Here is a 27,892-nt window from a genome sequence, read left to right as displayed (position 1 = left end):
AGACCGTCCACCAGAGGGGGACCTTTCAGGCCTCAGGAACTCGTGGCTACGCGTTACATTTATGTCACAGGGAGAGCAAAATGGATTTTGGTTTTGGCAGATGAGCGAGTCTAACATTCAGTGTGACTGTAGTTCAGTGTAGCTCGTCCAGTGGAGCGCTGCACAGCCCACGGGTCTCGGGGCCGGCGCGCAGCCCCCAGCCCGGGCCGAGGAGAGCCGGCGGCCGGCGGCGCAGACGGCCTGCGCGCTCGCCGTCGCCGAGGTCTCCTCCACCGCCGCGGACCGCACGCACAGAGCGATCGGCGTTCCAGCACGAAATGTACAGTTAGCCTGCGTCAGTTCGTGTCCGAGTCAGCGAAGGCCTTAGGGGTGAACTTTGAAGGCCAGGAGCTCCTCAGAGTGCATGTTGTTTAAAGAGCGAAGATCTGGCAACTTTAGGAGAAGTTTTGTAAAAATAGAGGCCTCGTTCGGGTGGTTTTTCATTATTAAGGTCCTTAGCGCGCGGATGAGCGTTTCCTGCAAAGCCTCCACGGAGTTGACGTTTTCTATCCCCGATCGATCTGCGGAGAGCGAGGAGCAGAGATGACAGTGTTACTAATGATAAACAGTCATAACTTGCACTTGTCAGTCTCAGTAATGAGCTCAAACCAAGTTTCACACATGGGAACAAAGGCAAAAGATATCTGACAGAGTTTTCTAAAGCCCAATGGCAAATGTTTGTAGCTATTAATCCTATTATAAAACGTGTCACATAGTACCCCTGATAAATTAAAATTCTTTATACCGCTTGGGTATCTTTGCTCACAAAAACATAGAGGTTCTGATTTTTTAAATATGATGCCACCTAATTTCAACTGCTTCTAATGAGCAAAACGAGATGAGTCATGTGGTTTGGAAGTGTATTTTCACCTCATACGGAACATTCCACATCTGCGTGTTACCACAGGTGGCGGGACCCACGCGTGGACCCCTCTCCCTGTGAGAGGGCCAGACTCACTACTGAAAGCAGGATCACAGAGAAAACCATGGCTTCCACCTCAGACAATCTCTCACTGCTCGCTCTGAGGAAAGCCGGATGCCCTGTGAGGTGCCCTAAGATGTGCCCCACGCTGTCTCCAGCAGCCAGAGACCAAGACACCCAGTAAGACAACTTGCAAAGAACTGACTCCTGCCAACGACCACGTGAATAAGCCTGGAGGTCGATCTTGCCCCAGTGAAGCCTTCATATGGATGGCCAACAGCTTGAACACAACCTCCTCAGAAACCCTGAGCCAGAGGCACCCATAGCCCAACCCTCAGAAACTGAGAGAGAATAAATAAACACATTTTCAAGCCCCAGAATCTCAAGGTAACTTGTTATGCAGTAGTAGTTATCTAACATAGCACGCAGCTTTATTATCTATTCAACTCAGTTCAGTTGCTCAGCCGTGTCCGACTCTTTGCGACCCCATGGACTGCAGCACGCCAGGCCTCCCTGTCCATCACCAACTCCCTACTAACAGTTGTATTAAGTTGCATTTACTTTCATTTAGCATTAAATTCATCACACAAAAATATTAATAAGTTAGTGATTTAATATAAATCAGCAATAAAGGAAACTACCTTTAAAAGAACCAAACCATGGACTTTTTTCATCAGCAAGGGCTATTTCTTCCCTTTACAACAGGAGACAGTTGTACACAAGAAATATTCAATGGCTCTAAGAAGAGGGGGTTGTAATTAGCAAGAAAAAAACTTCTTCAAAGAAACAAAATTCTCTGGCCATTTACGCCCTTGTTTCATTTTTTTTAACAAGGAAATCGGGGAGGTCTTCCATTGTGACTGGTAGCTGAAAAAGGCCACTTGGAATGGGAATGCTCAAAACAAGGACTAAAATTTAATAGTAAATGATGGGAGGCTGGTTAACTCAATGCAGGAAAAAAACGATGAAAACAGTTTCGTATTACATTTAATAAAATGTGGATTATTGCCACAACTGTGCTAATTATTAAAGAAACAGAAACAAACTGAATGCTGACTACTGGCTGGGGTGGCAGGGAGGGAAATCAACTTTCCACACAAAACTACAAGATGGACAAAAGATCTCTTCTCTCGACACCTGACTTTGGCCATAAAATCACAGGATCATCTCTGGAAAACTACTTAAAGCTTTGTAATAATGCTTCCAAGACCCTCCCTTGCCTTTAATGTTCAAGCAATTGTTTTCTTTAACAGTCTTACAATTCATGAATTCATTCACCAAACACTTTTGAATGAGTGTGGTTACCGGTATGTGAGTAGCTCCTCAGTCGTGTCCAACTCTTGCGACCCCATAGACCGGAGCCCGCCAGGCTCCTCTGTCCTGGGGATTTTCCAGGCAAGAATACTGGAGTGGGCTGCCATTGCCTTCTCCAGGTTACTCCTATGGTGCTAGGGAATAAGCAGTCACCGTGACAAACTGCAAGTCCTTGTATTTAGGGAGCTGGTATTTTGACAGAAGAAAGTAGCTGGCTTACACTACATCTTCTGTAATTTGCAATAACAACAACTGGGGAAAAATGAAAATGATCCCCCAAAACAAACCAGTCTAGATGGCAGTAGTACCAGTACCAAACAGTAAGTGGAAAAGGTCATTTCAGTTAGTTTTATCTGTGGTTGATCCTCCAGTGATTATCTTGACTTTCTGTGGCCTATGCCTCTCTATTCAACTCCCTTCACTGTACCTAAGAACGTTACCTGTAAAAAAGCACGGTTTCGTGATTTCGAGGCCAGAGGACATAACTACAAACCCAGCTGATCATAAACAATCCTCTAGCAACTGCAACACTAGATAGAGGTACCCACTGAAGTGGAAACTCATCTTCCAGACGGCGCACTGCGAGCTGTACTGCCGGTCAGGACGCAACTCTCCGCGTCCATCACCATTTCGCGAGAACTCCTCCTCGACTGTCCGCCTAGAGATGGACGTGGAATCCCCTCCACCAGCCCCCCATGGGGACAACTGACACCTACACCCCAACGAGCCCAGCCGGACACCCGCAGGCCAGTCTGACCTCCACCTGGAAGGGACTCTGCCCTTCCACACAGCCTGAAAAAGAACTAACCTTCTGGGTGCAACTGCTCTTCTCACGGCATCAAGATCCTCCTCATCACTCAGGCAAGTGAGAGTTTGAGATTTCTCTCTCCCTTGGCAGCCAGAGCTGTTCTGTTAACAAGCAGTACAGGGGGAAGGCTTCTGAAGCTAGACTAGTAGGGGTGCAAATGCCTGATCAGCCGATTATTAAAAATGTAACCTCAGACAAATTATTTAAGCCCCCGCCCCTGCCATTCCTCAACCTCCTCGCCTGTGTAACTGAGGATAGCATGTCCTAGCTCACATGCCGGGTCTGTCGTAAAGACAAAATTACATAACGAGACCATTAACCAGCACATTGTCTGACAACAACCAAAACAAAGCAAAAACCAGAAGGCAAGGTTAGATTCTAAGAAAAACAAAAGCTATTTTGAATATAAAGCAAACCACAACATTGCTTAATTCTAAGCAGTTAGCAGAAAATGCAGAAAGACAATCCATCTGTTACCTGACGCCAGAACGGTCCAGTCAGGAAGCACAGGTTTAGGGGAGAGTCTACGCTGCCTCGTTACCCTTTCGGCCCCACTGAGGGGACACTATGAGCACTATTCCTGTAATCATAACACGTAAATACGGATGCTTTACTGTTCAATTTTTAGGATCAACTGATAAAGCACAGAAGACCCTTTCGGCCCCACTGAGGGGACACTATGAGCACTGTTCCTGTAATCATAACACGTAAATACGGATGCTTTACTGTTCAATTTTTAGGATCAACTGATAAAGCACGGAAGACAGTCACATCTCTAGAACAGAATGTAAATGTTTTCATTCTTGACGACACAGAAGAAACGCTAGGACAAAAGAAGTCAGGCTGCAGAAAAAGTAGGATGCGCCTCCCTGGACAGCGAGGACGCGTGAGCCGAACTCCTGAGGGTCACGGACAAGCAAAGGAACAGCGTGGGGGGCATATCACAGTCATTAAATAACTAAAGTAAGCAGGGAGAGAACAAACATTTTCCTGGGGGAAAAATGAGAAGGTGCTTTCATTTATCAGTTGAAAAGTCAAAGTCGCTCAGTCGTGTCTGACTCTTTGCAACCCGATGGACTATACAGAATATTGGAGCAGGTTGCCTTTCCCTTCTCCAGGGGATCTCCCCAACCCAGGAATCAAACCAGGGTCTCCTGCATTGCAAGCGGATTCTTTACCAGCTGAGCTATCATTGATCCGTTACATCTACTAAATAAAAAGGCATAAGGATAGTATTTTGAGTTGGATCAGCAATCATCAGAATAAGCCTGAAGAATAGGCTAGCAAGAGAATAAAGAGACTTTCCATTTTATACCCTTCCACCATTACTGGATTTTATTTTCCTGCTTTAAAAATAACAATAGTCCTTTTTAAGTGACAAAGATTTAAATTTGATATGAACATTATCAAGTAGAAAAATGTATCATTTTAAAGTGCAGGTATTTTTGTGTTGCTTGTATATCCTCATGTATAAGCGTAACAAAAATAAGAAGGCCGTATCTTTTTACAATTTGTCTTTCTCCTTTAGTACTATATATCCACAAGCAGGCAAAGGGACAAATGGGTTGGTGGGTAAATGGCTAGAGAGAGATCCCTAAGGCTAATGGTGCTCTTTTTTGGTGGTGATGGTATCACCCCTTATTTTCATCTTAGTATTGGCACTGTCTAATTTCTCAAAGAACCTGTATTATTCTTATGATCAGAAGACAAAACAAGGCTTTCTCCAAGTTAAAATCTAAAACAACAGAGAACCACATTCCTGGTGGAAACTACGAAGGCGCATGGTGCCTGGCCAGCGCCCCTGCGCCCCCGGCCACATCCCCCCGGGCCTGCCCCAGGAGCGGGGGGGCCACCATCTCTCCGTGAACTGCCCCAGGAGCGACCCCCCGCCGGCCGCATCCCCCCTGACCTGGCCGGGGAGCGCAGCCCCTCCTCCCTGCCTCCTCACCTCTCAAGTCACCCTCACAGCCTGTGAAGCCGACCTTCCAGCTGACGGATCAGGCGCGCCGATCCGGCACCCCGGGATAAACACAGGACCCACGTCACAGCAGCTCAGCGCTCACGCCCGGGCGCCCCCACCGTGGAGTCACACTGCCGCCCAGGCCGGGCGCTCACAGCGGTCACTCAGCCCGGAGCTCCCCGTCTCCCGCCTCCCGCCCCTCGGGCCGTCCTCACCTTCCTCTGGGGAGGCCTAACAGTCCACCCACACGGTCCCGCTGCAAGACGCCCATCTACCGCAGGCAGAGCCTCACTGGTTAGAAAACAAAGCTCTCTGCGTTGGTTCTGTCTCTCCAGATGGAACCTACAGCGTGTGTCCTCAATCTGGTCCTGTCACCCTGAGCACCTTGCACTCCAGGCCCATTCACTAGATAAAGAAGTTAACGGGTATGGATCACCTGTAGTTTCACGATTATAGATTTACTAACCTGATGCCAACTCAAACTATTACTAATTACCTATCAAGAGACTCTGCAAAACGGTGGGTTATGTGCAAGAGGCTTCCCAGGTGGCGCTAGTGGTAAAGAACCCACCTGCCAGGGCAGGAGATGCGAGAGACAAAGGTTTGGTCCCCGGGTCAGGAAGATGCCCTGGAGGAGGAAATGGCAACCCACTCCGGTATTCCTGCCTGGAGAATCCCATGGACAGAGGAGGCCATGGGGTCGCAAAGGAGTCCAACGCAATGCGTGACTGAACACACACATGAGCAAGAGGCATTGAAAGGCTACTGAGAAACCAGGCCTCCCTCCCTGACACGGTCCATCATATTATCCTGTAAGCCCAGGTAGGGCAGGTCAGAAAAGGGGGCCAAACAATGCTCGCAAATGGCCTAACCACTGACGTGCAATGGGCCCTTCAAGATACATGAAGAACTTACCCTCTCCAGGGATTACTGATGTGAAGAGTCACTGATTGACAGCTCAGCCCGTAACCAGGGGCCATACTCACATTTCACAACCCTCCCTGTGCTCAGCACAAGGGCTTTTACACAGCACGAAGCCAATGGGAAACTTAAAGTAAGTCACATCAAAATACTGTCTAATTCTCCACGAATGGTTTAAAATAAAGTCAGAGATACCTAAAAATGGCTGGCACTTTTTCACACGTTCCTAAGGAAGTCACCATCTCAGTCCCGATTTCTTACTGGGGGTAATCCCTCTCTTAGTGTCTGAGCTGAGATACGTGGGTCAGAAACAACCGCAATGTAACACCAGGTGGCAGAGAAACTGGGAAACACAGTCGGTGCCTTACGAGCATCAGGAAATGCTGGGACACAGCAGCCGCAGCACTCGCTCAGGCAGAGGCTCGCGTCTGCCCTGCGCCAACGGCATGTGAGGCTCCCACGCACAATTGCCTCCCTTCCCAGGAGGAGGAGGAAACCAAGACCCAGAGAGAGACGGATACTTACCGAGCCACCCAGAGAACTCAGGAGCAAAGCTGAATGAAAGCCTACAACTCTTATTTCTGATTTTTGTAACAAAAGACAGTAATAGCATACATCTTGATACTTACAACACTTTCAAGTAACCCACATGGTATTTTTAATTAAAACTTAGATTTGGATTACCACCACCTACCTGGTGATATACAGTCTTGCAAAAAATAAATCCGTGAGATATTAAGACTTTAAAAAAAAATATGAACAAAAGCTAAGGATTAAGAGAGGTGGACATGAGGCCCAGATCTCAACATCCGCTTATCACTATACAGCACTTTTGACTTTTACTGTCATGGCAAAAAAAATTCATCATGCAAAAATAACAGACCCCTAGTTCAGCATCTTCCCTAAGGCCTTCATCCCTCTACACGACCGGCCAGAACCTAGGCAACTGCAGCCTTGTCCCCAGGCTGCTCACTACATCCCAGGTGTGGCGCAATTGTGAACCGGCTTCCTTACCTGCAGAGACCAGGACAACTGCCGTAAACAGACTCATCTCTTCATCACTAAGTTGGAGGGCATTTAGCTTCTCACTAAATTCAAACATAGAGTTTAGCAGATCCCCTGCTCCCATTGAGTGCAAGTCATCCACACTATACTTCTTTCCACTTAAAAAGGTGACAGTGCGTTCCTTTGCATCAAACAGTGATGCAAACCGTACCATTAAAACCTGGAAAAAGAAAAAGACTTAAATGTATATGGGGCAGTTCAATCGTAATATGAGAAAATAACTCAGTATTCAAGTCAGTTAAGAGATATCCTACGTATTTTAAAAAGTTGTAGAAGAAAAACTGAGTTTATTTTTACCCAGAACCATTTGCTTAAGGCAAATTCTCCATCAAAGCAATACTTTAGGAAGAGCATCAAAAAATAAAATTCTAGTCACCAACAGCAAAACAGTCAATGCCTATGGTACTCTGAGGCTATTAACAAAGATTCTGAAATGCAGATTCAAAATTAAAGCATGCCAAAAAACCCCAAATTAAAGCAGGCAATAATGCCAAGAAGTCTGAAACTGGGCCTTGGGCAAAGGTATTAAAGAAACTCTATTAAGCTATCAAGTACATCACACGATCTCTAAGCCCGAAGTAAAAACAGCAGTGTTTCAATGCAACAACACTTGGAAACATCCAAACACCAAATGTAGACAAGCAAAGATGAACTCTAGTTAGTCTATTTCAAGAAACGGTAACCCAAAGAGACACAAACTATTACAGCAGGTGTTCTAGATATCAAGCTATGTTGGAGATCCAAACCAGAGTCACTGCAGACCTGCCCTAGTCAATGCAAACGACTACGTCCCTTACTTCTCGCGTAACCAGAGGGACGCTGAACAAACACCTGCCCTTTGCAGAGCTCCCAAGCAAAGACGTGCTTCACCCAAGAGCCCGAGAGAGAGGGAGCCTTCTAAGACGACAGCCCGAGAGAGACGGAGCCTTCCAAGAAGACAGCCTGAGAGAGGGGGAGCCTTCCAAGAAGACAGCCCGAGAGACGGGGAGCCTTCCAAGAAGACAGCCCGAAAGAGGGGGAGTCTTCCAAGAAGACAGCCCGAGAGACGGGGAGCCTTCCAAGAAGACAGCGCTAGCTCTGCAGCCAGCTGTCTCCAGACAGATCATAAGGGGAACAGAATGCATGTCCTGGATTATGAGATCTGTGTTCTAGTCCTGATTGTCATGAATATACTGGTAACCCAGGAAAGAAAAGTCTCTTTACCTCTCTGGGCTATGGTTATATAACCTCATAACTGGGTGAACTGAACTTGATCTCCAACATCCCCTTCTGACTTTAAATCTGGAGGTCCACTGGTCAAGAGTCTGTCTTCCAATGCAGGGGACACGGTGGTCAGGGAACTATGATCCGACATGTTCCGACTAGAGGAACCCACGAGCTTCGACAAAGGCCCAACGCAGCCAAAGACCCTTAAGTCTAATGTTTTCCTTTGAACTGAAAATTCTAACCTATAGGTGTTTCTTTGGAATTACATCACAGCTATTTTATTTATGAAAACATCATTGTCTCTATTCTAGCCCAAGAGGCCCAGAGAACAGAGCCAAAGGCAAGGGGTTTTGTGGGGGGTGCATGTGTGAAAACAGGCGTGAGGAAGAAGGAAATGGGATAAAAGAAAAATCTGTAGCAGAGGACGTGTCACCAAGCTGGACACCACCTGACATCAAGCACAACCAAGATCTGGGCCACGTGGGGCCATCCAAGGACATGAAGCTCCCCCCGACTTCCTCTGCTGATCAAAGGCTGGGGCCGCCCAACATCAGCTCCCACCCTCCCCTGCATTTCAGGACAATGCCCACGTGAGCTCCAGGCCAGTCCTGTGCCTTCGGCCACCTCAGCTGCGGCAGGGAAGCCCCGGGCCAACAGAAGACAAGCACCTAGCCAAGCACAGGGAGCGGCTCTGTCTGGGTCCTACTCAAGCTGGCAACAAGAGCTGCCCCAGGCCCAGGAGACGGCATCCCAGAAAGAGGAGCTGGAGTCAAAGAGCAGCCAAGCACTCTGACGCGGACAAGAGGACTGTGGGAGCACAGATGAAATATCTGCTACACTGGCCAAATATTTCCCCATCTCTTAAGAGACAAAACCACGATCTGTTTGCCCTTTGGTCTGGTACTGAACCCAGGAGATGCTGGGCTGGGCTTTTGATAGGTGTCTAACTCCGGAGAACCTGCCAGGTTCACACCTGGAGGCAGTTCCAGGACTTGGGAGTTTCTGTGCTGCGAACCCAGCATGTTTGAGTTTCAAGCCTTGAGTCACGCAGTTTACCTTGTCTCTCCCCAAGATCCTGGGATGGTCATGCTTTTGTTGGTAGTTTCAGCCTCTAGACTACAAACACTTGTTGAGAAAAGAATGAAAATAAAATACTACCCTGCCCTGTATCAACAACATTCAAGATATATAAAAACCTACCTCAAAAGTCCCAGCCTTTAAAAGGTTGACCTGGTCGTGCTGCGAGAGATCTCTGAACCCAGGGATGCGCTTTGCAAACTCCACCACTTCCTTTACTGCTGGGGTGAAGCTCATGGAAAATTCTTCCCAGATTTCATGCCCCGATTTATGAGGATCTACGTACGGAGACTTACTCATCGGACAAACCTAATATGCACAAAACAGAAGAAATCTTCGATTATGAGAGGTGGGAAACAAACTTCAAAGGTAGTGTACCAGTCAGTGGAAACCCCAACAGGAAAATACGCTCCAACACCATAGAATCTACTGGTATTAGCTAGCACTTTCTCTACTGGCTGCTCCCCTTGTGACAGAAAGGCTCAGAGTGGCCTAATTTAAACAGCAGTCAACTTATCGTAAAAGAAGTAGCCTAAGCAAAAAGTTCATCGGTTACAAGCTGGTTCAAAACCCTGGTGCACAATCTACAGAAACATAAAGCAGCTGAGTGGCTGGGGCTGGGCCTGGGGCAGGGGCTGTTTGCCAACAGGCACAAGGGATGCTTTTGGGGGTGATGGGGACACCCCGGCACACCACGCAGACATGAAACACGCACTGTGCACGCTGACAGAATCAGCCTTCACATGCAGACCAAACCCAGGAGATCCAGAAATGGGGTGGCTCCATAACCGTGGAGAACATCACAAATGAGAACCTAAACCTTTATATATTTTCCCCTCCTTACGGCAGTCACTAAGCCTGAAGAAAATGAGGTTACCTTCCAGATCCATGAAATCAAACAACTTCAAGGGACAAAAAAAAAAAAACCACACACTTAACATTAGGATTGGGGTAGAGTCAACTATTTTGAAAATGAAAAAAAGATTTGAACTACCCAGCTGCAGAAAACACCAAGCACTATCAAAGGGCCTGATGGTGTAGACAGAGCCTCGGGACTGCTGCTCTGGGTGAAAGTCTGGCTGAGCATAAACAGCGTGCTTTCACACAGACTACTGGATTTGATGAAACACTTAAATGACGCTAACACTGACTCATCCCACAGGACGAAGTCTGAGAAAATTCTTAGAAATCAGCGGATTATCTTAAACTATTCCCAAGTCTTCAAACCATGAAACAACCATGCTCTATATCCAAAGACCTTTTTATATCATGATGGCTAAAGAAGACACTTTCCATCCCAGTGACTGTGGCGAGCTATAGGATCAGTCCCTTGAGGAAATCCCAATGCTAGTAAGGCCAAGACTAACTTGAATACCTGCATTTTGAAAGGGCTTTCTAAGAATTAAAGGATCGATTCTTCATAACCCATATTTTACATAAAATCCTAATTCTGATCATAATATCAATCAAATAACATGCTTGTGTACCCAGCTCTGTATGCAATCAGGTCATTCCACAAATGCTGTTTATTCAAAATATTTGATCTAAAATACCACGCAAAAGGGATTCTAATAAATCTCCTAGCCTTCCTGACCCTCACCCCCTGCCTCTGAAGTTGGAATGGCCTCCGAACAAAAGCAAGCCTTCACATTTTTCCTCGACACAAAGTGAGCAAATAACGTGATTTCACCATACCAGGTGCATTCTCGCTCCAGTGTTGCAGAGGAAACCGTTCTTGTTCTCATTCTGAGAAAACCCATCTATGGAAACTCTATCACACACTCGTTGAGTATAGGCGCCGGAGAAGCTCACGCAGTGTCCACCAGCGACACAGACGCCGTGCCCGCCAGGGTAGTGCACGCCGCTCCGGCCCTTGTAGTGTCCGCCGAGATGCTGCGCGCTCTCGGCACAGGGGAAGCGGCCGTGCGGCCCGCCCACACAGGGCTCGTGGTTCACGCGGTACTGCTCCAGGTTCTTGGCGAGCCGCTCTCGTGGCGGCACCGCGGTCTCCGCTGAGCTTTCGCGCGGCTCCTGATTATACATGAAGGTGTCCTTGTGCGCTCTGGTTACCATGCCGATCACTTCCTCCTTCGCGAAATCGGAGGAGGAGGGAGAAGAGCTTTTGCTGCTGTCTGGCTCCAGCTGGGGTTTGGGTCGCGGTTGTTCCTGGGCTGGCAAGGCGATCTGCTCATGACGGTCTGCTAAAGGGTCACTGTGCAAACGGCCACTGAGCTGGCTGTCCATCATGGTCCTCATCGCACTCTGCATCTCGTTCAGCATCCGCTGTTTTTCGCGCTTAGGAATGCGCCCAAACCGCACGGCTATTGCAGGAAAAGATACCCAACACCCACACGTTAAAGAGGGCCCGTTTATTCCGAAGAGTAACACAGAACTGGCTCTGACAGCTACAGCTTCTGATCACACAAGAATGCCCACTCGAGTCTGGCCAAAAATCATTCTAAACTTGCCGGCTATGTTTCTGAGGTACCACAGGAAGCGGGAGTGGGAGAGAAATGTTTCACTTTTCTCTCAAAATAAAGCTAAAGAGAAGACTTCTTGGGTATTTTATAAGCAAAGTCTAAGAAAAAAAACTGAAATTAACTAATGAAAATCAGTTTGAAACAAACCAGCATTACCACACAGCACCTTACTAACAAGGCTGAAGACTGTGTCCTCAGCTACCTACATCCATCAACGCTGGATGGATAGGTACAATCACTTCCTGACCTCTGTCCATTCACTTCTGTAACCTTATCCTCAAGACCCAACTATTACGTGATCACCTTTTCCAACTTCTTAAGAGAAAAGAAAGAAAAAAAATCACAGTCGATAGAAATGTAGTTATTGGAAAATAAACTGGCTGGATTTTAATTAAAATCAATGAAACAAAAATAAAAGCACTCATTTGCAATATCTTAGAGGCTAGTCTTAGAATGAGTCCTGTCTCCAACATTCCTATCCCTGCGGGAAAGAAAAGCTTCTTTCTATTCTAGTATTTATACACAGATATTAAAAATTCAATATATCCACCCAGCAAGGAGGTCTCGCTGCTCCAGCTGCAGCCTCTTACACTGTCGCAGCCACAGACATGACTTTATCCTCTTGCACAGTCTACCTTCCCTCCCCTCTGCGCGACTGATGACCGTTTCCACTCTTGTAGAAATGACAATATCCATCAAGTTTGGATTAGTATTTCTAGAGCCATAAAAAACAAATTTTTTTTAAGCAACTGAAAACATAAAACATCAATTGTTGAAACCTGTCATTCAAGAACCTACTTATTCCCACACTGTATTTCTGTGTCAGTACATACTAGCTAGAGTAACCTAAGGGACTGCTTAAATCACCCTTCCCTAGATAAATACGAGGCTCATTCTTAGCAATTCTCAATGAACTCCTACCCTGACCCCTCTGAAAGCCTCACAGTCCTCAGCTATGTTACTTGGAAGAGAATGAGACTCCCCAGGCACCACAGAAGAGTCAGGTCTCCCAGTGACGTCGTCCACACAGGACACTGACGGTCCCGCCAGTCACCACCACTTCTGCTTCCCACGGGAGTGGAGCACGCCAGGATCGAGCAACCACCTCCACACCAGACCACGACGTGCCTTTCAATTCTGCATCACCTTCGAAAGTACTCACAATCGGTGCCGAAAAGCACGGTGTCATCTCAGGACTAAGTCACAGTGCTAATTCACAGAGGGAGAAATGGGCTCCTCGGAACGACTAAGAAAGAAATCAGGGGGAAAAGCCAAGAACTCCTATATCAAGAAAAACTGCACCTTTATTTTTTGAAAAAGAAAAAGTTTTCACATCACACAGAGGAAAAGTGGGTCTTTTCACAGGCAAGAAACAAAAAAAGAAGTGAGTCAAAAGCTGTTTCTGAGACGATGATGCTAAAATTTGACTTGAATCAATTTGGCATCCTGTAAGACAACAAAATGTGTTTTTGAAAATCCACTTCACCCTGAGCACAAGGGGGCCTTTGGTAATTGACTCACAGCTCTGGTTCACACTGAGGAATAAAGCCAAGCCCCATGCGCTCTAAGAAGAGCACTCTCTAAACTGGGAACATACCATCTCTCGACATTCCAACAGACAGACACTTCTTGAAGCGACACTGCTGGCATCTGTTCCTATTCATCCTCATTATAGAGCAGTTTTCATTCTTCAGGCACTTCTTGTACTGAATGTTTTGCTGAATGCTTCTCCGGAAAAAACCCTAAGAACAAAGGAAGATGTAGGGATCTGATTAAAAACATCCAGGGGAATTCCTTCTAAGCGTCCCCCACACCTAATTAGCCAGTATGCTACCAGGGACCTGAGAAGTTATTCTGGCTTGGAGCAGGGGAGAGACAACACTGACACTCAGATCATCACCGAGCTCTAAGCGGTGCCCGCAAAGGCCTGCCGGCCACGCAGAGCTCTTTCCCCCTTCCCTCTCAGAGTCTCAGTGCTGCCAAAGCCCCCGTGTCCTTCACTCCGATCACCTGTTACCAGCCGGGCCTGCAGCCATGCTCTCCAGCTCATACTGGAGTCACTTACACATTCCCAAACTCTTGCAATATGAAGGACACCCTCAACGAGATGACAGAGAATGGCGTTCCATACCGCAATTCCCTTGCTAGATCTAAGGATCACGTTAGGAGAACCTGGTCTTTCCTGGATTATCATCTGCTGACACCTTACACATTCCAGATGTTCCGGGTTACTTATCAGCTACAGGTTAAGTGTCTCACACACACACACACACAGCTCCCAGCTGGATGAGTGCACACAGCTGCCTGTATTTACTACACAAATAATTCAAGTTCATGTCCCGTGAGTGGTCTGCAAAGACCTCCACTTGACTTTTTCAGGAAAATCAAAATCACCAAAATTATTTTAAACTGCAGTTTCCTTGACTGTCCTAACTAACCACATTATTGGATGAATCTGTATTAGTGATTGTGGGATATATAGCATTTTTATACTTTGTTACTGTAATACTATACTTGGGCACTATGATATCTGCACCAGATCTTTAAAAGCAATTATGTGTGGCATTTATCAAGAATATGCACTTAGTTTCATTTGCTTGTGCTTTGGTTTCTCTAGCTATAAACATAGTTATTTCATATCTTTTGTAAAAAGAAAAAAAAGAAAAACTGTTTATAGAATTTTTAACACAATGAAAAAGTGCTATTTCTGAATAAAGTACAGAAGTCCTGTGATGTAAGAGCTACAACACTCACAGCTCATCCAGAGCCACCCCAGAACGTATTTCCCCTTCATGGAGAGTCATTGTTTCCTCGCCCACCACATCCCGCCCAGCTGGGTCCCTGCTTCCGCCTTTCAGGCAGAGAAGAGTCAAGCACGGTCTCGGCGGTGTTAGTGTTAGACACTCAGGAGGAAGGACCAGATGAGAAGAGAGGTTCCCTAGATGTGAACAGGAAGTACAGACTTCTCACTTGGAGCTACCTGACTCAGGAATACTCAACGCAACTTACAAATGAGCTCACCCAGGGCTCAATTTATACTTGAGACTCTTTCACTTACTTGGCATCGCTCCCGAGGGTATCACATTTTTACAAGCATCTAGGAACTGCTCCCCGTTCCCAGCACCTGACAGGTCGGCGTGTCAAAGGACCTGATGAGATCTGTTCCGAGCCTGGTTTACTCTGTCTCGAGAAGGCAGCAGCCCCACCCGCGTGCTCCCTGCCCTCCGCTCCCACCCAAGACAGTGCCTGACACGCCGGTGAGTGAACACTTCGCACCAGACTCAAGTTTGAGATAACACATTTATTTTTATCAAAATCTTAAAGGAAAAAGAAATACTACATATATTTAAATGTAGTTTTAAAATATGCTTTTCAAAATGAGTTATGTTTGTACACAACATAAAATACTCAAAACTTTAAGGAGTAGCTGACTTCTCTCCTCCTCCTGGATTATCAACCATGTAATTTCTTTAATCCCAGAATCAGCAGCTTAAACAAATAAAAGCATGCATTACCTTACAGCCTTCACAAGCATGAACGCCGTAGTGGAATCCTGAGGCCACGTCCCCACAGACTTTACACAGCAGAACCATGCCACTGAATTCTGAAGCAAAAATAGACACGAAAGGGAAAAGCTAAAAGAAAAGCTGAAACTGGTTCTTTCCAACGGAGTCCTGTATTTTGTTAGCTTGTAAATACTTTTAAAAATACACAAATATACAATGTCAGAGAAAAATCTTTATACCAAATTGACGAATCAAAAGAAATCATGCCTGATGGCACTCTCTCAAAAGGGCCAAAACTCTCTCAGAGGGCTGAAGATCCTGGACAGACACTGAAATTTTGTAAATCTAGAATTATTCTACATCAGATATGCAATCAGAACTAGGAAACCAATCCTACGGGGTTAAGAGTAAAGAAATCAGTGCCAGGGGCGTCAACCAACAAAAGGTGCGAAGTGGGGTCTCCACAGGCTGAGTCCCACCTGCGGGCAGAGTCCGACCCACCTGTGGGCAGAGCCAGGTGCCAGCCCTTCCTGACCCCACCCTGAACCAGCCTGTGACCTCTGCACTCACTCACGGAGCCACATTCCCACCACTCTGTGGGATATTCCAATCCTCCAAACGTTCCTAGCGCCAGCTTCATGAAAGCAAACGCCTTTCCCTGAGTGAGTGCTCCATTCCAGAACCAGATTCAGCAGGAGGGGTGCAGAAGGAAGACAAGAGTGGAAGGTAAGAGGGCGCCCGAGAGGAAACAGGCAGACAGACCCCCTCACCACAGAGAACTGACTAAGACAGGCCCTGGGCTGTAACTCTCAATTAAGGTCATCACTGATCTCTGAATAACCACTGAACTATAATTACCCAGAAGGGGGTGAAAAGTATACCCAGAAATAAAATGGTCCCCACCAAATGAACAGGTGATAAAGTAAGCCCCACCTGCAATTAGTGGCATCAACTGTCAGAAAGCTAGACCACTCACTTGTCACTCCACTGTGACTCTTTGTCACCCCAGGGGCACTCAATTTGCTGGTTTTCATAGAACAATCTATTCGATCATTCTTCAGGATGCCTTCAATGCTGGACAGATCGCCGTTTTTGGGGTTCCCATTGCTATCAGAATGAGTGCTGTTTGGAGAAGACGGGACAGAAGAGGACGCAGACTGGAAGCTACTCTCGGAGCCCTCGCTGTGGCAAGAGGCTGGGCTGGACGCTGAGCTGGACGAGCTGATGTAGGCAATCACTCCTCCTGGAAAACGGGGGAGCCAGGTGATCAGACATGTGATAATGCATATTTCCTATTTTCGCAAATCTCAGCAGTAAAGTCACTACGCTGGAAAACAGGTTAATGATCAAAATTATCACAAAAGGGAAAAGTAGCTTATTTTCTTCCCTATTTCCTACTATTCCTGCTTCCACAAAGTTCAAAACTATGAAATCCCCACTGGTTTAAAAGTGGGCAGGCTCTCACTGGCTCTGTTATTCTTAGCATGTCCCGATCCAAACTTAAAAGCTTTCCATTTTCCAAACTGCTCCTAAAAGGGGATGCAAGACCTCCCTGAGTGACATAAAGCCAGTCGTCATGCTGCCTGGGTCGCGTGGAAATCTGGTTCTGGCCCCCTCTCTGCTTCCTTCACTATCCCTTCATGTGACGCCGTCCCAGAGCAACGGGCTCATCGCTGGCCCACCCCACACCCCAGCATCTGGATAAAGCTCAGGTCAGTCAGGCACAGATGTAACGTCTGGAACCCCGGATGAAGGAATCTATCTGGAAACACAAAGCCTTTCACAGCTGTTGCTCTCACAGTCTTTGTGTTCTGATGCTCCCCAAAGACTCCACCACTACCCACTGAACCCCAGTTTCGCACCTGCCTTCTCCCTCCTCCTGCCATCGGACCTGCAGACACACTCCCCTCCAAAGCAGCTCTTGAGAAACCCAGACGCACCGCTTGTTCTCCTGACTCACTGTTTACAGTGAGTGTCCAAGGGGCTGGAAGGCGGAAGGCATGCTCTGAGCTAACTCCCCCTTCACAGAGCCGCCTTCAGAACACTCTGTGCCACTTCATTAGGGGAGCTCTGCAACTCCCCTTGAAACTGGCTGCGACCTCTTAAGAGACTGCGAACCTTCCAGCTTAAGAAATAGCAGGGTATAATTTCAGGGTATAATTTCAAACTTCTTCCCTGAAAGTGATAAAACGCTGCAAGAGTAACCTCATGGTCAGAAGTATTATTTTTCCAAATCCCAGGCCAAACAAGTAATTTTCATCTTCTCTGCCAAGGCCTCCTGTGGTTTCTTTTCTTCTCTCCTCCATCATCGGCCAACATTTATTGGCTTTTTTCAATGTGCATCACATACAAACGTTAATTATCTCTCTTCCATCACCGTCTTAAACTCTTACTTAAACCTACTGTTTACCTGTTTCCATCTACTTCTCAACAAGAGAGATTACAAGCCCCTAGGTGTAGAGTGTCTTTTAAGTCTCTATACATGCTTTACAGATATAAGTCTGAGATAAATTTTTTCTTTCTTTTTTTGGCTGTGCCATGTGGCATGTGGGATATTAGTTCCCTGACCAGGGATCAAACTGGTGCCCCCTGCAGTGGAAGCATGGAATCCTAACCACTGGACCGCCAGGGCAGTCCCAAGACATAAATTATTTCTAATACCTACTTTTCTGCCTTTGTAAAGCCCACATCTAATATCATGGGCAGATCCGAAACAGTATAAAGTATTACTGCTGCTGTTGTTGAGTCTCTAAGTCGCATTGGATTCTTTTGAGACCCCATGGCAGTAACAAGTAAAACAGACATTTCTGAGAATAACCTGAGATGACTATTCTGAAATAGAGGACTTTACAGGTTTCCAAAGTAACAACTGCAATTTAAGCATTCACTCTGAAATAAAAGCTTTGTCTGCTAAAGGGAAAAGACTCCCCAGTCTTTTTTTAAATAACAGCCAGACTTTATAGGTCATTCACATGTACACACACACACAGAGCAAAATGCTAAGGCCAAATCAATTCCAAAGAACAGAAAGTCATTTCCACTTACAGAGAAGGAAAAAAAAGGCAGAGGGATAAGTCACTTTTAGTCTGTTTGATGACGTTAGGAACCAGACATGTATTTAAGTACCAATTACACAAATCCAGACTCGGAAGCCCCTAGGAAGTAGAGCCTCAACCACAGTGCTCTGGTTATAACCCAGAAGAGAAGTGAGAGCAGGCACCAGCTGTGTCAGGAGAAATCCAACAGAGTTCGTCATACACAAACTTAAAACGCACAGTGCAGCCAAAGGCACCTGAGTCTTTTTAATCGTCTTGCTCGTACAGCTTTGAAATTTATTTTTTATTGAATATAGTTGATTTACAATGTTGTGTTAATTTCTGCTATACAGCAAAGTGACTCAGTTACTGCCGGGAGCCAGCGTGAGGAATCCCGCCCGTGACAAGGTCATGAGGAAGGAAGCCTGACAAAACGCAAGGACGTGATTAGGCTTCAGGGGTTCCCCCTGGAATTTCCTGAGCATCCACCCCCCAAAAAATAAGAATCTGCCTGCTTTTCCACTCTTCTGATATTCTCTGGAAAAAGTCAAATCAGGGCTTTATTCTTCTGCATTTGAAAGGGATGTTTCAGTTAAACCCCCTCTGATAACTCTCTAGCTTGCCTGACAGGTTCCCCCAGACCTCTTACAGCTTGTGAATTGCTTATAGCCCTCCAACCTCGAGAGGCACAAAGCTTAAAGCATCTTAAAGACATAGAGCCTTTTCTAAAGGTTAAAAATCATATTGGTAGAGGGTTTTTACTGTTGACTCAATGACTACTGCCAGGCCTCCATATTCTTTATCTTTTAGGCACCTAGGAGGATGTTAATCAATGTAAACGGGATATGGAAAAAGATATATAGTAGTTTTGATGTTAGCAACATTAGACTTTTGAGTTTATTACTTTTCTTTTGTTATAAATCACTGTACTCCTTTTACTTGTTATAAGTTGCTGTATCTTTGCTGTGTAAGAATGTAACTTTATTTAGTGCTTTCTGAGAGTGGCACCAGACTTTGGGAAGATCAACACAAGTAAGTCTTCTGGTTGACAAACCCTTATCAGAAAAAAGGCTGTAAAATGTTAATTGGCCCTTTTGGCCGGAAGATGATGTAAATTACCTAAGACTTGTGTATACAACTAGGTATGCAGAGAGAAAAGCTTGGTTTTGATAAGAGTCTGGGCTGCTAACACTGCATAATTTTGTGTTACCCATTGATCTCTATGTATAATCAAAAAGTATAAAAGGCCCTCTGAACAATAGAGGATGGGCCAGTCGCTGGACTGGTTTCCCCCGTGTCTCCTCTCTAATTTCTGGCTGAATTCCCATCTGGGGCGTGGAGGCTCACCATGTCTACTTACTTGTCCCGGCTTTTAAGATCCACACGAGGGGGAGCCCAAGGCGGGGCACTCCCCGATATTCAAGAGGACGCCGGTGGCCTAACGTAGATGGTGCAAGCTGCTTGTCTGGAACTTTACTGGCTTTCCACATAAACCAAGTTATTCAGCCTTCTTTCTCCACTTAATTTTCCTACTACACTATTTCTCCCTAATCTAATCTCATATTAATAAATAAATAAGTCTTTCCTCGCCAACACCGTCCTCACTTCGAATTCCCTGGATCCACTGGGGCTGGACCCCAGTAAGTTACATACACACACACACACACACACACACACACACACACACACACACACATCCTTTTTCAAATTCTTTTCCATTATGGTTTACCCCAGGATATTGAATATAGTTCCCTGTGCTATATACAGGAGGACCTTGTTGTTTATCCGCACTTGAGTCTTAAAAAGACAAAAAATACAACGTGGACAATTCCATTCACTTTTCCATTCCAGAAGCATACGCCTGACATCGGCACTGAAGCTGGAGGCATGAATCCGCTTTTCCTGAAGTCTGACCCACTTCCCGATGCCCTTAACCTGTGCTTCCCACCTGCCCAGAGTGAAGCCCGAGCTTTAGGATTGATACCTGTCCTGCAACCTGGTCCCTACCCATACACACCAGTCACTCTCAGAGCGTGGTCCTGCACCAGGGGCTTCAGCATCGCCTGGAGCTCGGTTAGAAACGCAGGTTCTCAGGCCTCACTCTTCCGATGCACAGGGAAGTCTGAGGGTCACTGTCACAGGTCAGTGACTTCATCTGTGCTCAACGGGAGAAAAAGCAACCCAGGGTAATCTCAGTAACAGTAATTTTATCTAACCACTGATTTTAAAATCTGAAGACTCTTCAATACTCCAAACACAAGAAAGAGACCTAACTTTGAGTTTATTCTCACCATCCAAAGAGATGATATGAAATACGCATCAGAACCGCCTAGTGTTTTTCTCAAGATACGCATTTCCAAGACCCTGCCCGAGTGGAGAAGGCACCCTGAGGAAGGAACTTTCTTTCGGCTGTGCTGCACTTGAGCTTTCTCTAGTTGCGGCGAGCAGAGTCTACTCTTGGTCGCAGGGTGTGGGTTTCTCATTCCGGTGGCCTTTCTTGCTACGAAGCACAGGCTCAAGGGCACCTGGGCTCAGAACACAGGCTCAGCAGCTGTAACTCACGGGCTCAGTTGCTCGTGGTAAGGCAAGTTCTTAACCACTGGACCACCCAGGAAGTCCAGAAATGAGCATTTTGAACAAGCTCTCAAGGCAAGCCCTTGCAGGCAGAAGTTTAAGAATGGTTACAATTAGTAAATTCAAGCGCAAATTGGCCCATAATTTTCAAGGCTGGTCTTCTCAATAACTGCCTGAATATCCCTAACATACTGTGAATCCAAAGGAAAAAGATTTCAACCTTGAAGTCTCTCAAAAGTCATGTTGCTAGGTAAAATCACCACTGCTTTCATAAAATTTTAGATTTGAAGATCACATTAGAAATTTCAGGTGGTAGCAACTGATATTTTTTTCATATTTAACTCCACTGAGAATAGGATACAAAGAAAAGATTATCCTTAGTCCTCAACAAATCCCCAAAGGAAGCACTCACAGCTATTTATCTTTTCTAAAGGACTACTTTACCTAGTGAGAGACTTCCCTAGTGGCTCAGGGGTAAAGCATCTGCCTGCCAGTGCAGGAGACATGGGTTCAATTCCTGGGTCAGGAAGATCCCCTGGAGAAGGAAATGGTAACCTACTCCAGTATTCTTGCCTGGGAAATCCCACGGACAGAGGAACCTGGTGAGTTATAGTTCCTGGGGTCACAAAAGTGTCAGACATGACTTAGAGACTAAACTACTACTTTAGGTAGCAAATCCACTAATGTCTCAAGAGGATAAAAGGTCAGGAAGTTAGACCTTTCCAGGGCCAGGATTTCAGGCAGCTATTTACATCCACAAGCTCTTCTGAGTGGAGATCTGCGCTGTTCTGATGGCTTGAGCAGTGGTTTAAAGCTGGCCGGGCAATGGAACACACCTTCCTTTGCAAAAGTTCCAAAATCAAACCCAAGAAAAATTAGTGCGCTCTTTTCAATTCAGTTAAGATGCAACTCCTGTCTTTTAGGGAATCAATAGTAATTTACAACCAGCAATTGTGCCAGGAACCATGGAACCAAAGATGACCCGTCAAGGAGCAGCTACATTCTCTAAGCAAGACCTTCAACACTGACATAGCTGTCTTAGCAGCAACCAGACATCACGCTGCCAACCTGATCATTACCAACCCAAGAAGGTTAAAATTTAATTTCTTAGAAGGTAAGATGTACATCTAGCAGCTCCTCAATCCAATGAAAAAGGGAAGTGAAGACTACAAGTCAGCAAGAATATTGAAAATAAGGACTTCCCTGGAAGTCCAGTAGTTGAGAATCCACCTGCCTTTCAGGGGATACGGGTTCTATCCCCAGTCTGGGGAGAATCCACTTGTCGCAGAGGAATGAAGCCCATGTGCATAACCGCTAAGCCCGTGCCCCGCAGCAAGAGAAGCCGCCACAATGAGAAGTTCACGCACCGCAGCCAAGAGTGACTCCACTCGCCACAGCCAGGAAAACTCCACGCAAAAGCAGGAAAAACGGAGCCTGGCCAAAAGTAAATAAAACGTCAAGAATGAAATGACACGATTCCACACCACGTTTAGTCCTCATAAGAACCCTGTACAACTAACTTCCATTATTCCATTTTACAGAAGAGGAGCTCAGAGAGGTTAACACAGCTACCAAGCGGCAGGGCCAGGGTTGAACGTCAATTCCAGAGCACAGACTATTTATTATCTCTTACTAAGAAGCCCTCGGCATGCAAGTCACTTCCAATCTCTCTAAACCTGAGTCATCTTCTATTAATACAAAATGGGAATATCTGCCAGAGTTAGTATAAGATTGAAATGAAATGATGTTCATAAAAGGGATCTATTAAAGTAAGTGCCTTTTTACAGAGAGTTTTTAACGAAAATGCAAGAAGGTAAAATCCCTGAACCGGCAAGTCCCAACACCTCCAAAAACAGGCAGAATATACTTCTCAGATGCCTCAAGCTAAAATTAGCTGAGGCTGAGTTGTCTCTATTTTTAGTTGAAAAGAATCCTGGAGTTGGGCCAGGTTCCCAGGCTAGGGCTTACCCAGTGGTCAGTTTCAGACAATCCAGAAGTCAGCATCCAACTCTGTACCGCTGGGAGGCACTCACGGTCCTCACACAGCCTGGGCTTTTCTCACCCAGATTCCAGGCTGGCCCAACGTCACCACCACCCCTCTCCCTCTGCCCACCATCCTGGAAAATACACGCTTGACATCAGGTCACGACTGGACTTTTTTGCCTTGTGACTTAGAACAAAACATGTTGACTCAAGAAGCTTTATGAGTTCTCTCATTTTAAAAGCAGGTTTTCAATAACTTCTACTCACGGTATGACAGAGTGGACCTATCGAAGCCCTAAGCTTCCGGTTGGGTCCCACTGTCCGGGCTCCAGAGAGCAAGATGGTGCCCTCCTGAGAGCACTTCACAGACCTGGGGAGACAGCTCTGTCGACCTTTCGTTCCAACGCAACGTGAGCCACGGTCCACACAAAGTCCTGCGCGTACAAGGGTGCTGTAGACGCCAAGGGTCGAGAGCTAAGGCGACAGACAATACGCGGCGTTTTAAAGAGGATGAGAGTGATTGAATGCTGGGCCACGTAAGAGACTACTTAAGAAGACAGAAACAAATAGGTCTCGTTTTGAAAAACACAGTTCTTGTCTCCAAGTAAATTGCTGGAAAGGTGGGGAGGGGACGAGGGGGACAAGAGTAATCTAGAGCCTGGGGGGAACCCTATGGACCAGCAACAAGATTCAAAAAGAGGAATGATGAAACTGGGAGGCTCTGCCGACCCTTATACCACGCAAACTGCGCCCATCTACTCAGTGTCCCCTCACCCCCAGAGGCAGGACCCCCAGGCCTCGCATACACCTTTAGGAGTGACGGAGGCTTCACCCCCAACTGTGCCTACAGCACAGGCATTAGTCTGTGCTCCCCACGGGGATTTCACGGACCTGCCCCTAAGGGTACGGTACTCGCTTCACAGAACTTAGACCCTCCCCTTCCACAGTGACAACAGCACCTTCCGACAGCGTTAAGGGGCGGCTCCACGTAGTGACACTCGCACAGGGCCCATACAGGACACATACATGCTCCAAAGACACTCTCCATCATATCCTGGGAGAGCTGGATCCCAATAGTGCAAACAACTCTAACCCTCCCCATCCAGATTCTTCGTCCTTCAATTCTGAATATGTCATGTGGACCCAGATTTCTCTGCAGGTTCTTATTTCCAGGCCACCTTCTGAACTCCTCAACTCCACTGTCTAGTCAGGCAACTTCCTTCTTCACTTAGAATTCTTCCTATTATCTTACTGTTTCTCTCTCTATAGTAAAAACAGCAAGTAGAATGGCATTTAAAGAACTTCAATCAAAATGTGACAAAAATGTATCGAGTCCATTTCCACAGCTTCACTATTTCTCCTCTGTATTTGTCACAGAAAGGGTCACACAATGAGTCATGATATACAGGGCAGTTTCACCAAATGGTCACTGGGTGAATATGTATTGACTAATAAAATGATATCAACCCAAAGGGAGGGGCCAGCAGCCTGCCACCAGCACTGAACTTGGCCCCACCCTGGGCAAGCTATATGTGAAGGAAATGAAAGAGAATGCTTATTTAAGTTCCCTTAGAGGGATGGCAGAAACACTATACTGGATAACAGCTTGAACTTGGAGCCAAATGGAGAAAGAGAAAATTTAAGAAAGATAATTGCAAGTTCCTACAGTTCAGGTCAAACAATTATCTGCACAAGGGATGAAACTTAACTGCAAAACAGTTCACATGAAAAGGGTTTAGTTGACGGCAAGGTTACTGTGAGTCAGCAAAGCAGTATGCCACAGAAGCCCAACCTGCCAGACAACTCCTTTACAGCAGTCATTAACCATTCTACGACTTCCACCTCTGGATGCCACCTCCCAAAGGGCAACAAGGATGATGATCAGGAGGAAAAAAAAAAAAACGGAGCTAGGACCAAGGGATGTGAACTGGATATGGAAGGGGGGTTGGGGGAGTCAGCAATCATCCCAAGAAAAGGTTACAGTTTGTAATCACACCGTAAAATCAAAATTAAGATCAGTGATAATGTTCCAGGAAGGTTCAAATCTGAGAAAAACTTTCTAACCTTATCTGATCTCAAAACTATAAGAATTCATTCACACTGAGATAGATGAGGATGAATTTCCTAATCTTGAAATCCCTAGCAAGTAAAAGTTTTATTCCATAACAGTTACTCAAATTCTTAAACTATTCTCAAGGTTATGTAGGCCCACGGGTAATTAACAGACAAGAAAATGACTTTATTATTTACTGTTGGTGGAAAGTTCACAATTTGTTACCAGGGGCATGGTTTTTCGAACATAACTTAATTACGGGCTGCTTCTGCAGCCTCACTGGATTCAAGGCTCTCCTTGGGGGTTTGCAGCGGGGGGGGGGGGAAGGAGACAGACAAAAGGGCAGGAGGGACCCTAATATTGCTCCCTAGTGGGGAAGCAACAGGAAATGGGACAAGAAAAGGATTAATAAGGTCATATCTGTTATCATGGGAATTCCCAGGCTGTCCAGCGGTTAGGGCTCTCACTGCCCAGGTTCCAACCCTGGTTGAGAAACTAAGATCTCCAGGCCTCGGGGATGCGGGGCGGGGGTGGGGGGTAGGATCTGTTATCGGATTCAGGAAAGATCAGCAACCTGGGGGTCACTGGGGGTCACCGGGCGGGACCGGGCAGGGTGAGGCTCCCGGCCCGCAGGCGCCGTGGGCGTATTCGTCGCGGGAGGTGTTCCACAAGGTGGACCGCGTCCCCGAGGAGGTCGTTGAAACAGAGGGTTCTTCTTTGTTGTGGAGATGAGGCAGCGCCAACCGAGGCGAGCCGTCCCCAGGCGACCCCGGAGGGTCCCGCTCGGGGCCCGCCTTCTCCGCTCCGCCCCGGCCGAGGGCACTGCGGCGTCCGCGCCCTCCCGGCCGCCGGGCCGCGGGTCCCCCGGGCGCGCGCACGCGCGGCCTCTCCGCAGCGAGCGACCCCGCGGGGGAGGGGCGGCCACGTCAGAGCCCGAGGGCGCGGGGGCGGGGCCTCCCGCGGGGCGGGGCCTCCCGCCGGCGCGCGCCCGCCCCCAGGGGCCCCCGCGGCCCGCGAATGTGGGTCACGGAGCCGCGCGGCCTCACGTGTCCCCGCCCGCCGCCGCCGCCCCGGCGCCCATTATGTAATGCCGCGTCACGCGGTCGCCCAGCCAACCGGCGGCCGCGCGCCGCCGAACGTAAACACAGCGCGCACGTGGCTCGCGCGGCCGGGCCATGTGAGGGGGGGCCGGGCTGCCGCGCTGCGGCGCTGCGGGCGGCTGGGAGGGCGGCCCGGGGGGCGCCGAGCGCCAGGCTCCGGGCGGGCTCCCCCTCGCCGCCGCCCGTGAGGGGCCCCGCTGCCGCGCTCGCCCGCCCGCCGGCCCCGCGCGCCCGCCGCCGCCGCCGCGCCCCCCGCCCTGTAGGCTCTTACCCGCATTCACCTCCATGGTGCCCTCGGGGAGGCCCGAGGCCGCCCGTCCGCAGAGCGGGCAGCGCCCCCGCCGCCGCCTCAGCGCCGCGCCGCCCCGGGCCGCCGCCGGCGGTGGTCGCGGGGCGCCCTCATGGGCGGGGCGCGCGGGGGCCCGCAGCCGGGCCCCGGGGCCGGAGAGCTGGCTCGGGGAGAGCGCGCGCGGCGGCGGGCGGCGCTCCTCGCGGGCCCCGACAACAAAGCGGCGGCGCGGCGGCTTCCTGCAGCCAGCGCACCGCGGCGGCGAGGGCGGCTGACGGGAGGGCAGCAGCGACCATGTGACCCGCGCACACACCCTCCCCCGCCCGCGGCCGGCCGCTGCGGCGACTCCGCCCTCCCGCCCGCCCCGCCCGCCGCCTGCACCCGCGGCCACCGCGCCTCCGGGTTTCCCGCCTGGCCGGGGGTGCCCAACGCTGCACCCCGCCCCCCGAGGGCTCCGCAGGTCACCTCCGATGGTTACCTCGCAACCCCCACCTCACCTGGCGACTCCGCGGGTCACCTCCCATGGCGACCCAGGACCCCCCCCCCCCCACCTCGTGACTCTGCGGGTCAACCCCGATGGTGACCTAGACCCCTTCCCCCCACCGCACCTGGTGACTCCGCAGGTCACCTCCCATAGTGACATAAGACCCCCCCCTTCCCTTCACCTGGTGACTCCGCGGGTCACCTCCCATGGCGACCTAGGACCACCCCCCCACCTCGTGACTCCGCGGGTCACCTCCGATGGTCACCTAGGACCGCGGGGTGGCGCGGAGCAGACCCGCTTTTCAGGATCCAGGGTGGGCAGACTGCTGACCGCCCCGGGGGTCGGGGCTCCCACAGACACCTCTGCCGGAATCTCCTTCCTCTGCACCGCTCGGTGACTTCATCCAATCCAAGAGCTCAGACATCTGAGTTCTGAATGAGCTTCAGGCGCTTGCACCCAGTAGCCCGTTTGATTATGCCACCTTGATGTCCTCTTGACAGCTCAAGTTTCAGGAGTAAACAGGTGCCTTTTTCTTCCTGTCAAAAGGAAGAAACGAAATACATGGCCTGTGTGCTGAGGTTTGGGGAGGGAAGTGTGTTGATGTCTGCAATTTAAATGAATTGCGCAAGTGAGGGAACTCCCTGGTGCTCCAGTGGCTGAGACGCTGAGCCCAGGTTCGATCCCTGGTCAGGGAAATAAATCTGGCATGGCGCAGCTAAAGATCCCATGCGCTGCAACTAAGACCCAGGGCAGCCTAAATAAATAAATATTTTTAATAAAAAATAAAATGTTTTTAAAAGTAAGATGGGCTGAAGAACGTGGATAGAAATACAGTAAGATGGCCCTTGTAGATGTCATATGTGGGTATTCACAACTGGTAAATGTCTTCCTCAGTTGCTCTTTGCAAATTTTCAGTGTACAGCATTGAGGGAACTGTAATGTGTGAGACATCCCTTCTCCCTCCACCACCCCATGAGTACACACACCACTCCATCTTAATCTTCACATTTTGGTAAATTTGCCAGTTCCTGAAGCCAACAAGTCAAGTTTCTCTTTTCTCTCCTTGTCCCTCTGTC

The 27,892-nt window shown here is 48.1% G+C and overlaps 1 protein-coding gene across 1 annotated transcript; it reads right to left on the bottom strand.

Annotated features, from left to right (window-relative positions):
* Nucleotides 1-363: 363 nt before the first annotated feature.
* NR1D2 (nuclear receptor subfamily 1 group D member 2) lies at nt 364-26,330 on the bottom strand. Its single transcript, XM_068971711.1, has 8 exons — nt 26,315-26,330; nt 16,275-16,541; nt 15,308-15,396; nt 13,390-13,534; nt 11,008-11,633; nt 9,436-9,621; nt 6,979-7,189; nt 364-560 (listed from the first exon to the last, which is right to left on the bottom strand). The coding sequence occupies exons 1-8, from the start codon at nt 26,328-26,330 to the stop codon at nt 364-366; spliced, it is 1,737 nt and encodes a 578-aa protein (XP_068827812.1).
* Between the last annotated feature and the right edge of the window lie 1,562 nt (nt 26,331-27,892).

This window comes from Capricornis sumatraensis, chromosome 4 (assembly GCF_032405125.1).
Source record: "Capricornis sumatraensis isolate serow.1 chromosome 4, serow.2, whole genome shotgun sequence".
Classification (NCBI taxonomy): domain Eukaryota; kingdom Metazoa; phylum Chordata; class Mammalia; order Artiodactyla; family Bovidae; genus Capricornis; species Capricornis sumatraensis.
Note: the sequence above shows the minus strand (reverse complement) of the source record. Positions and strands in the feature narration are given on the sequence as shown.